General features: G+C 43.0%; 1 protein-coding gene across 2 annotated transcripts in view; it reads left to right on the forward strand.

Moving 5' to 3' along the window:
• TTC8 (tetratricopeptide repeat domain 8) overlaps positions 1-4,160 on the forward strand; it is a 79,247-nt gene extending 75,087 nt beyond the window's left edge. For both annotated transcript variants that reach the window (XM_032779746.2, XM_032779744.2), the window contains 2 exons: positions 1,864-1,947; positions 3,495-4,160. In XM_032779746.2, the coding sequence (XP_032635637.1) occupies positions 1,864-1,947; positions 3,495-3,611 (201 nt within the window). In that variant the 3' untranslated portion in view covers positions 3,612-4,160. The remainder of the gene's footprint in view (positions 1-1,863; positions 1,948-3,494) is intronic.
• Positions 4,161-15,838: the final 11,678 nt, after the last annotated feature.

The raw sequence follows: 15,838 nt of genomic DNA on the forward strand, positions 1-15,838 counted from the left end.
ACCCTCATGCTGATCTTTGCTGTGACAGATGAAGTTCAGTTTTACTTTGTTTCCCATTCAGTCAACCTACATAAATTTATATCCCAGATGGAGCCTTAGTCCACTTATACTGAGAGAAGTGGGTACTGCTTATAATTAAGGCTGGATAAGCATTTCCAGCCTAATCCCCTGTTTTCAGTTGCTTGTAACTTTAATTTTCAAGTTGGCATTTTTCAGTTTAATACCTATGTATAACATGCAGTACTGTACATCCAGGCCAAACATTTTCCATTAATTTAGTTAATACTTTGTGTAAGAATAACAGTGAAGACTTGCTAACATATATAAGCTATGGAAGTTTGCAGCTATTAAATACTTAACTGTTTAATCCCCTGAACTCTATCTAAAGAAAATTAATCCAATGATTGAAAAGAAAAAGTACAGTATGTGTGCTGACAAAATTTAAATGAATAGCAATGATAAATTGTTCAAAACTATTAGGACTTTTATGAAAAATACATTATTTTAAGTATAAAAATAAGACTCAAATATAACAAATTTATCTAGGATGGTAGAATAAATTGACAGTATTTGAGAAACAAGTTATTCCATAATTTGACTGTATTGTAATGCATACTCAGAAGCCCAACTTGGATGTTAAACCTTAATGGTAATAGCCTTTTTTCCCCCAAAATAGCAGAAAACCTGTTTTATGGAGATGATTGTTAGAGTACATTTTATTTGAAATATCCACAAAGTTCTATTTAAAAAATGGAAAATATTCACAAGAACTTACTTTTGTATTGCATTCATTTCATCTTCCATATATTAATTCAGTTTGTATATAATGCATGTGTACACACACGTTATTTTTCACTAGTTTACTACTACAGTAACCTATCACGTAAAAGGATAACTTCTGATGGCTATTGAGTAGCCTATTCAATATTTAGTGGGATACTTTCAGACCTGACAAACTCAAAAATTCCACACAGTTTGTTTAAAAATCCACACATACCCAAACTTTTCATGCAAGTAGGGGTTTGTTGGTTTGTTTGTTTTTGAAATCAGCAGCTCTCAAAAAGTGTGGAAAAACGTCAGCTATTTGGGCTGAGCAAATCAGAATGCTGGATCATTTGAGAGTATGGATGTTTACATGCACCTCTCACTATCTTTCAGCTGTTCCTGTCCAATCTGTTCTTGTGAGCCTGCAGGGGACAGCGGGTGATGAGAATTCTGCTCTCCAAGCACTGCAGAGAGCAGAATTCTTGTCAATTTCATTCCCTGGCCAGCTCACTGGAACAATGCTTCAGGGAAAATGCAGGGGGAATAGAATAATATCAGATACATGTTCATTTGTATTTCATCCAGCTCAGGATTCTAGAATTTTAGGGGAGCTAATAGTAAAGTAAGTGAAAAGACAACCATAAAACTCCCAGTAAAAACAATATACACCGGGACATCTTAAACCTGAAAAATGTCATTTTCAAGAGATCAGATTTTAGGTTTTCAATGACACTTAATACTCCAGAGCATTAGGCAGTGTTTTAATAGACAGTAGCTCCAACTCCAGTAGAAGTTTAGATCAGTTTCTCAAAGTTTCCCCTTTTTTTGAAGAATGTTCTATTTGGTATTTAGTATTAAATAGTCTATTTAAAGCTCCCACTCTGCCTTGTTAACACAGGCAAGATTCCCATTAATTTCAATGCTATTAAATTGTAATTATGCCTTTCTACAGTAGTGAATATTGCTCATGTGTATTTTAAGACTTAAGGGACAATCCACGATGATGTCCTCCCAGAACAGATGACACATTTTCTCCTCATTCTCTCTAGCCACCACCATTCACGTGTTTCAGTATAGTCTTGTTTTTAATCTTTGTAGGCAAGAGCATTGCTGCAGACTGCCTCATCTTTAGCACCTCATATGTATGAGCCCCATTTCAATTTTGCAGCACTCTCTGACCAGGTAATGTACTGTTTTGTTCTTCTGTCATCTGAAAGTTCAACAAGTTTTTGTTTGCATGTAACAAATTTGCATTTTTTCATTCATGTATCTGAAAAGTGTCTACCCTTTAGATTAAACATGTTTGTCTACACTGTAATGCACAGGGACTGGAATTCAAACACCACCAATCAAATTTCTTTTGAGAATGAAAGAGTCTACTTTGAAGACCTTTAGCTATGTAGTGATTCCTTGGATTTTCATACATTTACTGAACTACAGAATTTTCACTTCATTTGTGGTCTGTACAGTTATTGGATCGTTTCCTATGTTAAGAAATCATAATAGGATGCTATTTCACTACTTAACAGTGAAAAGAATGTTAAAATTATTTATGCCATAATTTTACCTGATACTGGCATAATATTTTTCAACTTTAATGCCTTTGACTTCTGTCATAAGAGACACTTCAGTTATTGAACTGGTAGTTTCTCTTTTGTTCACTTAGTTTGAAAGAAAAATGCAGAAGAGCTATCCCAATCTATGTTGAAAATAAGGGTGACATTTGTTACAGAGTATGTGTAGGAAACTAGTTTTGAATCAAGTGCTGTAGATAAGACAAGCTAACTTGAGAACTTTTTCTTAAATTTATGCGCATTATCTATTACAATCTCATTGGTAATAAAGAGTAGCGTGTACAGGTCTTGAAATGTTTTGCAAGTACAAATTGCTCTTTGCCTCTGCTTCACCTTGAAGATTTAGATGCAAGTCTATACTATGTGGGTAGCCCGCTAACGCTAAAGAGCTATGTCCATGCATCAAGGTGAGAATAACCCACTAATTCTTAAACATACCCTCTCCATTGTAAAGCACAAGATTTAAAGTGTAAAAATGATTTGCCATACTTACTGGGGAAGGACTGTATCCTGCTCTCTACATCTGGCCTATTTACATAGGCTGTGCACAGGGGAACTTTACAGGAGTTAGGGCAGACCAGCTGTATATGCAGCCTGCTAATGTAACCCCTACACCCAATGTAATACCCTGGTATGTAAGTAATGACAGCCTTTCTAGCCAGGACTCCAGCCCACCTTATTCTCAAATCCTCCCTCTGAAGGTCTTTTTGATGAGGTCATCATAGTGCTGAGGGGGGAGGGATAGCTCAGTGGTTTGAGCATTGGCCTGATAAACCCAGGGTTGTGAGCTTAGTCCTTGAGGGGGCCACTTAGGGATCTGGGGCAAAAATCAGTACTTGGTCCTGTTAGCAAAGGCAGGGGGCTGGACTCAATGACCTTTCAAGATCTCTTCAAGTTCTAGGAGATTAGTATATCTCCAACTATTATTATTTATTTTTATGGTTCACAGGTTACATAGGTCTCCTGCAGCACCTTGTCCTTTTCTATCCAAAGCCCTCACTTGTACTAGAGGTTTTAGGCATATATTGAACTTATTTGTTCAGAGTTGGGATCAGTTTTCTTGGACACTTGTGGAGGAAGTGTCATGGCATCAGAAAGTGTGCTGCTCAGAGTACATGCAATATATAGTGCACTGTTTGTGTATGTGTCTTGCAGGTTGGAGATCTCCAGAGGAGTTTTATAGCTGCTCAGAAGTCAAAGGAAGCATTTCCAGGTCATGTTGATACACAACAGCTCATCAAACAGTTAAAACAGCACTTCGCCATGCTTTGATGCCATATTTCTGTCATGTAAAATAGTTCAAATGATTTTACAGATACTGTAAAATACATTTTACAAAATAATAGCTGAGAATTAAATAGGAACAAACCTTCCTTATTAAAAGGCTTGTGTTTGGTTTGGGTAGCAGGAAATGTTTAAAAAATTCTGAACTGACTTGTAACATAATATGCAAGACATTTCACTTTTTACATGTGGCTAGAACAACATTGTAATTATTTCTGAGTAAAGAATAAGATATTGCAACTCTGATAATAGTGTCAGACAATTCTCCATTTTAATATTCAGGAAGCATTTTAAGGGATTTTTCCCTGACTTTTTGGCAAGTTTTTAATGTTCTTCTTTGACAGTGCAGCATTGAGGCAAAAAGGTTTCGTGTCTGTCTTTCAAGCATGGCTTTTGATACTGTACGTTCTTACTGATTAGTTTGTGTATTAAGTTCTTAGGAGTACAGTTTATGAATAAATTCCTTGTTATATGAAGCAAAACTATATTTTCCTTTATATTCTGTTGATATAAAATACATTGTTTTATTTGTTTCCACTGTGGTGTTATTACTATTGCTCCGTTTCTCTTATACTTATTTTCGAGAAAGAAAGGATTGAGAAATTCAGTAGAATTGGCATTAATAGCATAACATGCCATGCTTCTGTCTCACTAACAGAAGTCCAAAGATTAGGTCCACAGTAATATATTCAGAGGACAGATTCTTGAGTATCAGATTCACAAGGAGGACTGTAGCAGGGTGAGCACCCACTCCGGCCCTGGAGGGGTTGAAAAAGCCCTGCAGAGGGCTGGGGCTGGGTAAGGTAAAACCCTGGCTGATTGGGAGAAGTGGCTGCAGCTGGGGCCATGCCCCAAACTGAGCAGCAGGGCCTTATAAGGTGGCCAGGGAAGCCAGAAGAAACAGTCTCTCTCTGAATGGAGAGGGTGACAGGCCTGGCTGCTGGGGAACTCACCCAAGGGACTTAGAGTGAGGCAGGGCTGGGGAAAGGCCTTAGGAGCTGGGAAGCCCTAGGTCAGCAACTCCTCAGGCTGCAGGGCCTAGTTCTAGGCCCACCTAGGTATTGGGCTTGCAGAAGGGCAGCCTGGGGGTGGGTAAAGGCAGCCAGTCCAGACCCCTTTGCCTATGATGAGTGGCTGATACTGCAGTCTGCCCCAGTGAATGGGGGCTAGATGGAGACTGGGCAGTGGGGATAGTGGGTTGAGGGTTCCCCGGGGAGGGGAGCCCCAGACTGGGGGGGACTGCCAGGAGGCAGCACCCCAGTTAAAAGGGCACTGGGGTCCAGGGAGGGACACAGGGGGGCAAAGAGGACAGGTGGCTCACCAGCCTGCAGAGGGCACTCCTGGCTGGAAGTGAGCTAATTCCCAGGGAGAACCAGCAGGAGGCGCCGCAGGGTTGAGTCTACATGACATAGGTGCCTAATTTCTACTTTAGGGACCTAATCCAACATTTAGGTGCCACTGGCCATCAAAAACTCCCTAACCCTGTAGGTGTCCATAGCCCCTAGGCACCAGAGGGCTGGCCTACACTACGGGATAAAATCGATTTTAGATACGCAATTTCAGCTACGTGAATAACGTAGCTGAAGTCGAATATCTAAAATTGATTTACTCACCCGTCTTCACCGCGCGGGATCGATGTCTGCGGCTCGTCATGTAGATTCCGGAACTCCGTTGGGGTTGGTGGAGTTCCGGAATCGATATAAGCACGCTCAGGGATCGATATATCCCATCTAGATTAGACGCGATATATCGATCCCAGAGCAATCGATTTTAACGCACCGATACGGCGCATAGTCTAGACGTGGCCTAAGTTTCCACTGTTAAGTCTCCAAAGCACCGAACAGGTGACACCAGCCTGCAGCTCACACCAGCCTGCAGCTCAGCATCTAACTTGCACCGAAATCCCAGTGGGATTCTTAGCCCTGGTCTACACTGTGAGTTTAGGTTGAATTTAGCAGCGTTAGATCAATTTAACCCTGCACCTGTCCACATGATTAAGTTGACAAAAATGGCTTCAAGGGCTCTTAAAATCGATTTCTGTACTCCTCCCTGACAAGGGGATTAGGGCTGAAATCAACATTGCTGAGTCAAATTTGAGGTAGTGTGGATGCAATTCGACGGTATTGGCCTCCGGGAGCTATCCCAGAGTGCTCCATTGTGACCGCTCTGGACCGCACTCTCAACTCAGATGCACTAGCCAGGTATACAGCAAAACCTCCTGGAACTTTTGAATTTAATTTCCTGTTTGACCACAGACTGCTGCTGCTTCCCTTGTGTAATCACCCACCCTCCTCCCCAAGTTCCATAGCCGCCTCACCCAGATGCCCAAGAATGTGGTGGGAAGGCACTCTGGGCACCCAACCACTCTACCCCAGAGCACTGCCCAAGCAACAGAAGGCAGACATTCAATAAGTTTTGAAGTGTAGTGTGGCCTTGTCCTTCTCTCATCCACCACACCACCCAGTGCTTCCCTCCTCCCCCACCCCTCCCAGGCTACCTTGGCAGTTATCTCCCCTATTTATGTGATGAATAAAGAAAGAATGCATGATTTTGAAACAGTAACGACTTTATTGCCGCTGCAAGCAGTGATCAAAGTGGGGAGAGTGGTTGGCTTACAGGGAAGTAGAGTGAACCAAGGAAGCGGGTTTTCATCAAGAAGAAAAACAGAACTGTCACACCGTAGCCTGGCTAGTCATGAAACTGGTTTTCAAGGCTTCTCTGATGTGCAGGGTGCCCTGCTGTGCTCTTCTAATTGCCCTGGTGGCTGGCTGCACATAATCCGCAGCCAAGCTGTCAAGGTTCCTTCCCCACTCTGAACTTTAGGGTACAGATGTGGGGACCTGCATGGACACTTCAAAGCTTAATTACTAGCTTAGATCTGGTATCACTGCCACCACCCCCAAGGACCCCCTTTTTCCCTGGGTAGTCTTGAGGGACTTCACCAATTCCCTGGTGAACACACAGTTAATTTCTCCTTGTTTTAAGATCCAAGGGGTTTGGCTATCTCCCCTTCTTCCCCCCCACCAATCCCTGGTGAGTCCAGATCCAATCCCTTTGGATCTAAAAAAACAAGGAAAAAAATCAATCAGGTATTAAGAAAAAAGCCTTTTAATTAAAGAAAAAAAAGGTAAAAGAAAACCCCCTGGGAGAGATTAGCATACCAGCTACTCTCACAGACAACAGATTCAAAACACAGAGGATGTTCCCCTGGGCACAAATTTAGTTACACAAAAAAAATACTCAAATACCCAATTTGATTCTACCTCAATTTGCATAAGACAGGCTACAAAGAAATAAACATAAATCTATTTATTCCTTTCTAAAACTTACTACTTTGATCAGAGGCTGGTTCCTTGATCTTTTTCACTGCAGCTGAAACTGAAACTCTCAAAGGAAAAACTTCCCTCCTTCCTTTTGAAACATCTTGTTCCCCCATTGGTTCCTCTGGTCAGGTGTTAGCTCGGCTAGGTGAACTTTTTTACCTGTAAAGGGTTAAAGAGGCATTAACCCTTAACGATCTGTTTATGACACAAGCGATTTGCCTCAGCTTCCCATCCCGCCATAAACATCTCCCCCTTACTCTCGCAGATATTGTGGAGCACACAGCAAGCAGCAATAACAATTAGAATATTGGTTTTGCTGAGGTCTAACTATGTCAGTAAACTGTGCCAGCACACTTTTAAACATCTAAATGCGCATTCTACCACCATTCTGCCCTTGCTCAGCCTATAGTTCATCAGCTGCTTACTACTGTCCAAAGCATTAAGGAGTAGGCTGGGTCCCCAAGGATAACTACAGGCATTTCAACGTCCCCAACAGCTATTTTCTGGTCTAGGAAGTAAGCCCTTCTTGCAGCTGTTCAAATGGACCAGAGTTCCTGAAGATGCAAGCATCATGTACCTTTCCCGGCCATCCCACGTTGATGTCAGTGAAACGTCCCTTGTGGTCCACCAGTGCTTTCAGCACCACTGAAAAGTACCCCTTGTAGTTTACGTACCGGCTTCCAAGGTGGTCCGGTCCCAAGATAGACAGAACGCATATCCCTATCGCCCCGCCACAGTTAGGGAATCCCATTGCAGCACAGCCATCCACTATGATCTGCGCATTTCCCAGAGTCACTACCCTTGATAGCAGCAGCTCAGCGATTGCATTGACTACTTGGATCACAGCATCCCCCACAGTAGATTTACCCACTCCAAATTGATTCCTGACTGATCGGTAGCTGTCTGATGTTGCAAGCTTCCAGAGGGCTATCACCACTCGCTTCTCAACTGTGAGGGCTGCTCTCATCTTGGTATTCTTGCACTTCAGGGCAGGGGGAAAAAAGTCAAAGTTCCATAAAAGTGCCCTTGCACATGCAAAAGTTTCGCAGCCACTGGGACTCATCCCAGACCTGAAACATTATGTGGTCCCACCAGTCTGTGGTCATTTTCCGGGGCCAGAATCAGCATTCCATTGCATGAACCTGCCCCATTACCACCATGATGTCCAAATTGCCTGGGCCCGTGCTTTGAGAGAAGTCTGTGTCCATGTCCTCATCACTATCATGATCACGCTGTTGTTGCCTCCTTTTGCAGGTTCTGGTTCTGCACATACTGCAGGATAATGCACGAGTTGTTTACAATGTTCAGAACAGCAGTGGTGAGCTGAGCGGGCTCCTTGCTTGCCATGGTACGGCATCTGCAGGAGACCAGAGTTGCAGCAGAAGTGGCGGATGATGACAGATGCCACGAGAATAGATATGTATACCGAACAATGAGAGGACCTGCAAGGTGGATTTATGGTACCAGGAGAGCAGAGTTGCAGTGGAAGTGGTGGAGGATGACAGTTAGCACTGCGCACATTTCCCCGAGGAAGAAAACATGTTCCCAGGAGCCCATGACAGGCAACATGGAGAAATTCGATCAAGACACGAGCAGGAGAGCAGAGTTGCAGCAGAAGTAGTGGTTGGACGATCACGATTAGCAGTCCTACTGCACCGTCTGCTGAAAGCAGTATGGCATCTGCACAGAAAAAAGGCATGAAACGCTTGTCTGCCTTTGCTTTCACGGTACCCAAAACCACCTGCAACAATTTTTTTGTCCCATCAGGCATTGGGAGCTCAACTCAGAATTCCAGTGGGCAGCGGAGACTGCAGGAACTGTGGGATAGCTACCCACAGTGCAATGCTCCGGAAGTCAACGCTAGCCACAGCACTGTGGACACACTCCACTGACTTAATGCACTTAGTGGGGACACACACACACAATCGACTGTATAAAATCACTTCCTAAAAATCAACTTCTATAAATTCGATCTAATTTCATAGTGTAGACATACCCTCAGACTAGATATGGCCTGTGCCTATTGCCTTTGGCCCTAGCCTAGTAAGAACGCTCAGAGCACACCTAAACCCACATAGAAAGGATGTTTTGAAGCTGATCCACTCAGTATACAGTGGGTCAGAGAGAAAGAAAGAATGACTCCAGCCTAGTGATTAGGACACTAACTGGGAGGAGGAAGACCCAAATTCTAGTACCTCTGGTCAAATGCATATTTAATTATTTACAGACAGTGGGGACCAGTTTCAACAGGAGAGATTTAGAAAGACCTGCCCCAGAATACCCCATAGCCCAGTGAATAGGGCATTCTCCTAGGGTGACCAGATGTCCCGATAAAATTGGAACTGTCCAGATTCCACATCCCGACCAGAGTACGGTTGGGATGCTATTTGTCCTGATATTTTGTTTCCTGGTCTTTGGCAGCAATTCAGCGGAGAGTCCTTCAGTCGCGGACGGTCTTCAGCGGTATTTTGGTGGCAGGTAATAAACCTTACCACCAAAGACAGAAGCACCTGCCGCTGAAATACCGCCAAAGAACGTCTGTGACTGACGGGTTCTCTGCCGAATTGCCGCTGAACTCCCAGACAGGTGAGTGTAAAAATAAATAAATAAATAAATAAACAAACCATACCCCCTGCAGTGGTCCCGATATTTTCCCCTTAACATCTGGTCACCCTACACTCTCCTGGCCAAGGGGAAACCCTCTTCTTTACCTCAGGCAGAGTGGGGAAATGGAACCCAGATCTCCCACTTGGGTGAGTGTTCTTACCACGGAGCTAAAAATGATGACACCATCTCCTCCTCAGTTTTTCTCTGAGAAAGGGATGACCTGGCTTTGGTGCCTAACTCCAGAAGAGTGTTCACACCTGTGACTACAAAGTGGAGATAAGCACCTAACTCCCTTTGCAGGGGGACTTAAGCCACTCTGCATTTCCTGTTGGCTAGCCTAGGCAGGCTGGCTTTTGTGAATCCCATTCTTAGGCACCTCTCTCTCCCTACATATTGTATGGAGAGCTGGGGTGCCCAACTCAGGGTCATGAATAATTTTGGTGACAGGGCCCCTAAAAGTTAGACGCTGCTATGCTGAGTGTTGCAGCACCTAGACCCTCTTGCGAATTCCACTCAGTGTTTAACAATGCCACCGTAATTAGGGTGGCTAGAATCTGCCACCATTTTTTTTTTAAATCACATGCAGAATTCAAGGATCCTCTACTGCAATAATTTCGGGGGGGGGGGGCAATTACTGAAAGTGTCAAGAACAATTTGGTAGTTTTCATCCATTTTCCCTTCTATATTTACCATTTTATAGAAGTAAAAGTCTGACAATGGTGACCGATTCCTCCGATATAATCTACTTCCATCCTCATGAATGATTCCCCCCACCCCATATAGCTCAGTTGGGAGTTTGATTTTAGAGGGAGAATCTGACGTACATTATTTCAGTTTCCCAGCTTTTCAGAAAGAGTAATATGGCAAAATCTTAGTTTGTTTAAAAAAGCCTTACAGAAAACATTTCATGAGTCCCTGCTCCCCACTCAAACCTCTCAGTTTGTTTCCATCACTCAGAAAACAGCACTTCGGAAGTAACTAGCAGCTCACTATTGCCATGGAACTTAAGTCCACCAAACAACCTATTTTTATTCTGGTTGTGATGCTGGAAGCCCAGGTGCTGCTTCATGCCTAGGTCCCCATACGTCAATGGGACACTGAAATACATAGCTGAAAGCAGTTTGGTTCACCTGTGTTGTTAAAATAGGTATTAGAATTATAAAGATCTGTTTGAGTTGCTGCATGCATTAATCTCACCGATAACCTCTGCATCCCATATTGTAAGGTAATATTTGAACGATTGTGTTGTAAGCCTTTGACTGTAAATCACCAGAAAGTAGAGGCATATTAACTGGTCCAAAGTGCTGATCTGTAACAAAAGGCGTCACAAAAGGGTCATCGATGCCAGAATGGTCTTGTTTTCTGTGGTCCCACAATAGTCTTTTGTTATTTTGCCTTCCCCACCATAAATAGGAATCATGCAAGTGGATTCCGCCCATCAGCTGAATTTGCAGCTCAGAGCACAAGGAAGGAGAAGGATAACAACCCCTAGCAAGAAGAAACAATATCTCTATGCTGCTTGGACTCTGGGGGATGAGAGGGACAGGTTTACTAGGCATAAGCAAGAGATCCCCAGTACTTAGTCTGGGTTTGCCCTAAAGGACATATAGGGCTTGCTTATTATAGAAGCTTCTATCACTTTTTGAAATGTAAGCTTGTACCTCATTTGCACACGTGTTTACCTGCTTTAATCTTGTAAGTAACTTTTGCTTCCTTTTCCAACTTAATAAATCTTTCTATACTTTATTATAGAATTAACTACAAGCATTGTCATTGGTGAGACAGCTAAAGTGCAATTCACATGGGGTAAGTGACTGAGTTTGGGACTGGGAGCAGTCATACTGTCTGGAGTGGCTCATGAGTATGAGTGCTTCCCTCAGGCCGGACTGTCAAAAGCAGAGCACACACCCCAAACTGGTGGTATGTTCTATAATTAGATTTCACTAAATGAGTAACAAATGTGAATGCCTAAAGTACTACAATAGTCTTATAATGGAATCACAGACATTCCCCTTAGGCACTCTAGTCTATCTTGCCACCCAGGCAAGCTGAACTATGTGATATAGTCACTTAAAAAAAATGTCCAGGTTACACCCAGTCCCAAGAGACCAGTCATTCACCAAGCTCAATTTGCATCATAAATCACACAAAGACAACACAGATATCCAATTCTGTAGTAAACTAACTAAAGGTTTATTAGCTAGGAAAGAGAAATGAGAGTTATTGAGAGTTTAAAAGGTGTACACACACACACACACACACACACACAGGTGAATCAGTCTATAATTCCCAATGGTCACAGAAATGTAGCAATCTGCCAGTTTCGCAAAACTCTCTCAGGGCTACTCAGAATAACTCTGGGGATCTCAGGTCTTCTCGTTCAGTTATTCTGCTCTGTTAGAATCCAGAAAGTCCAGAGATGAGGAACTTTTCCTTGTGTCCACACTTATTGCTGCTTCTTACAGAAAACAAGCTGACAGGATCACTACTGACGTGGTCTCTTTGATGGTGGCAGGGGTGGGGGAAGAGACTGCATTTAGAGTCTGATCATAACACACAATGAACACTTGCCTTCAAATGTGAAGGCATTAGCACTTTCCTGTTAAAGTTCTTCATTTGCATTGTACAAAGGTTCTTTCATTTGATGGGTTATTTTGTTACAGAGGTATATACAATTTAAATGTTTGCTATTATGTTTTAACAGGATACAAATAAGTGCAAACAATGCATGCAGCATCCCATTAGTTTTCATGAAGTTTAAACACCAAGTACATTCTTATATATTTAACAATCCCTTTGATCTATACTAATACACAAGTGAATTGGTCTGGCTTCCAGCTGTGAGTTTGTCAATTCTCAGTTGACATCTAGACTTTGACCAGAGCTGGCACTTGGTTTACCAATGCCACAGGAGTAACCTGGATATTGCCATGATTCTGGTGTAAGGGACCATCTGTCATAAAGGTATGCTCCCGGGGGGTGGTGAGATAGATCGGAGTACTCAAGGGGACTCTCTGCGACTCCAGACACTGTAACAGCCTAAATATGAAGATTTTACCCTTGATAATTGGTTATCACAACCAATTTGGGGTTTGTGCTCTGTTTCTAAACATTCTACTCATGCTCTGGAATCACTTCAGAGATTTTACACTGGTTTTTATGAATCACACCAAACCTATTGTGCCTGTCTCATTAATGAGCCTGCTTAATATTGTGTAACCACGTTTAAAGTGCTATTGGAGTGCAGTTCTCTGAAAGGTGACTCAGCAAATGGGGCAGATTAGTTTGTCTCAGTAACTACTAGATTAAATCTGTCCCATTTACAAGTAAAAATGGGAGATTTTTTTAACTGCAGACCCCTTCTGAAATCTGAAAGGCAGACTCACATTAATCAAAGGCTTCTCTAAACCTTAATCATCAGTTTGGTTGCTGCGTAAATCAAAATAAAAATCCATATCCTTCAGCCATAGCTCTTTTGGTTTTGTGCAGTTAGCAGGAGTAAGAAAGTAGAAGTTTAATTTCATCTGTAAAGTCAGGATATAGATTGGTTTAGTGAGAGAATGCCATTTTTGTAGTCCCCCTGTTTAAGTTCAGGCACTAACGAAACGCTAGAATTCTAATGGCAGTGAGCCTCATTCTTAAGTCATCCAATTGTGATTTTACTGTTACATCTTACATGATCCTCTCTCAGGGCCATATCATGCCTTCACTTTTTAACTAGGGGTCTCCCATCCACTTCACTTTTTAAGCAGAATTCCTCAGTGATGACATGGCAGAGCCCTCAGGCAGTCTCAGAAAAACTGGAGTTCGCATGCATCTAATGAGCTACACTATCTAGGTCACAATATCCCTTTGCTCTCATATTGGGACGATTTCCTGTGTTAGCTAACACTAAGTAATTTGCACTACCTGCAAACCTGATTTTTTTTTTCAATTGACCAATTAAGAATATTCAAAAGCATTAAGGTTTTTCTGCTCCCCTGTTTACAAGGTTATTTTGGTTTCAGAGAAACTGCAAACATACTCGGGAGCACTTGTCTTACCTTCCCCCTCCATCTCTCATTAGAGACCTGGCTCTTCAGTTTTAGCTTTGCTGCTGCTGCAGTAAATGGTCAATTCTCCCCTCAAGAGTCAGGGGAAATGACATGTGAGGCCCCTTGCACACAGTGTGTGGATGATGTAAGTGATTAGCAACAAAACAATAAAACTGACACAAAGTGTTGTGAAATGCACAAACTGAACAACTGAAAATAAATCTTTTTTTTCCTTCTCCTTTTTCTAGTAATCTTAGGGGGGTTACCTGCAAAATAGTAGGTACAACATTTTCAGTTGGAAAAAATATGTTTTTTTCTAGACAACCCCAAGTTATGGCAAAGTTAAGAAAATCTGAAATCTTTTTGCACCTAAGAAGCTAAATAAGATTCCACTTTCTGCTGGGAAGAGAGAGGCTGCAACAAAGTACAAATTTGATCCTCCACAATTATTGTACTTTTCAGTCCACAACACTGAATTAAGGAGACAGGTTCAGAGTCCTTGCCAATCTTTTCTTTTACCAGTTGGTAACACACTTCATATTACTGGGACATTTTGAATATTTCCTTAATTTAAGGTGTTTTAAGGACTATATAATATTAGTTACTATTGGAAATGGGATGGAGACTGATTATTGTACTTCAATTGTATATTGATGTCCAGTTAGCTTAATAGTCAATCTTTGGTACTTATATGACCTAACATACTTATAGTGACTGCTACATCTGAGTTTATATCTATATCTATATGTCTGAGTTGAACAATTCTTTAGACAGGTATTATTTACTTAAAATAATGTGGCTGAGTCTAATCTGTTCCTTTATTTATTGTGGGGAGATCAACTATGGGCAGTACAATTAAATTTACATGGATGCCAAAGTATACACAGTAATTAAAGGTAATGTAAACAGGCTTCTGAATAAAAGTTCTAAACAGAGATTTAAACCTTTTAGCTTCCTAATGTGCAGAATTTGGAAGCCACTCCAAATATATCTTGCATACTCCATTCAGGTTTGTTTGCCCAAAAGTCAGTAGCTATTTGCTTTGCGACCCTTTGATGCCCCAAAGCAAGGATATTCCAATATTTGCTCATGACTAACAGACTACTAATTAGATCAAATGTGGTAATGAGAACGCAGCACCATGCTGAAAACAGCAGATGAATGAGCCAGGCTGTAAGTCACAGAGGAACATTTCAATCTTTTAAAAAAATCTTAGACAAATTGGCCAGCCCTGAGGCAAAACAACCTTCCGTTAATTAAGAATGAGGTAACATAACACAATACATCAGAAACTGTATCAGTCTCTGCAGGAAAATCAAGTTAGGATAGTATGACCTTAATAGTGTAAGCAGCATTTCTGTAACATAGTAATTGTTATCTCTAGTCTATAGCCCTACCTGTATCCAGCCAGCACTACCCAGCTATGCTGGAAGGAGGACAGGAGATACTGGATGTGGTTTAATTAAGCCACGACTTTATTCTTAAATGTCTGGGAGTACCCAGCAGATAAAATTCGACAGTGCAGATAATTCAATAATCATTTCAATATATACCCGGGGGCTTCTATCAGCCCTCCCCCTTACCCGTTCTGGTCCCCAGCCAACCCACTGCTGGGACCTCACCATCTAAGTTCCCTGTAGGCTGCACGGCCATGCAACAGTCCACTAAGCACCACACAGGCACTCAGGGAAGGTTGGGACTTGCTGCAGCCAGGAAAGGGGCACTGCTTCCCCAACCCTACCCAACCCCACCCCAGACCTGCCATGGCCAGGAAATGGATGCCCCTCTCCCAGCACCAACCCAGCCCAGCCTCAGACCTGCCATGGCCAGGGGATGAGCAACCCTCCCCCATCCCCAACCCAGCCCCAGACTTGCCGCAGCCAGGGGATGGGCATGCCTCCCTCATCCCCAGCCCAGCCCCAGGCCTACCACAGCCAGATGAGGGGCGCCCCTCCCCTGGCCCAAACCCAGCCCCAGACTTGCCGTAGCCGGATGAGGGGTGCCCTGGACCAAACCCAGACCCAGACCTGCCGCGGCCAGGGGATGGGCACCCCTCTCACAGTCTCAACCCCAGAGCTGCCATGGTAGGGAGAGGCACCTCTTCCCCCCAGCCTAGGTGCTACTAGAGGGAGTCCTCTCTCCCTGCCATAGCCTCGGAGCAGCCGGCACCCCAAACCCCCTCATCCTCAGCCCCACCCCAGAGCCTGCACCCTCCCATCCCAGCCCTCTGCCCCAGCCCTGAGCCCCTCAT

This window comes from Chelonoidis abingdonii, chromosome 4 (genome assembly GCF_003597395.2).
Source record: "Chelonoidis abingdonii isolate Lonesome George chromosome 4, CheloAbing_2.0, whole genome shotgun sequence".
NCBI classification, from domain to species: Eukaryota; Metazoa; Chordata; order Testudines; family Testudinidae; genus Chelonoidis; species Chelonoidis abingdonii.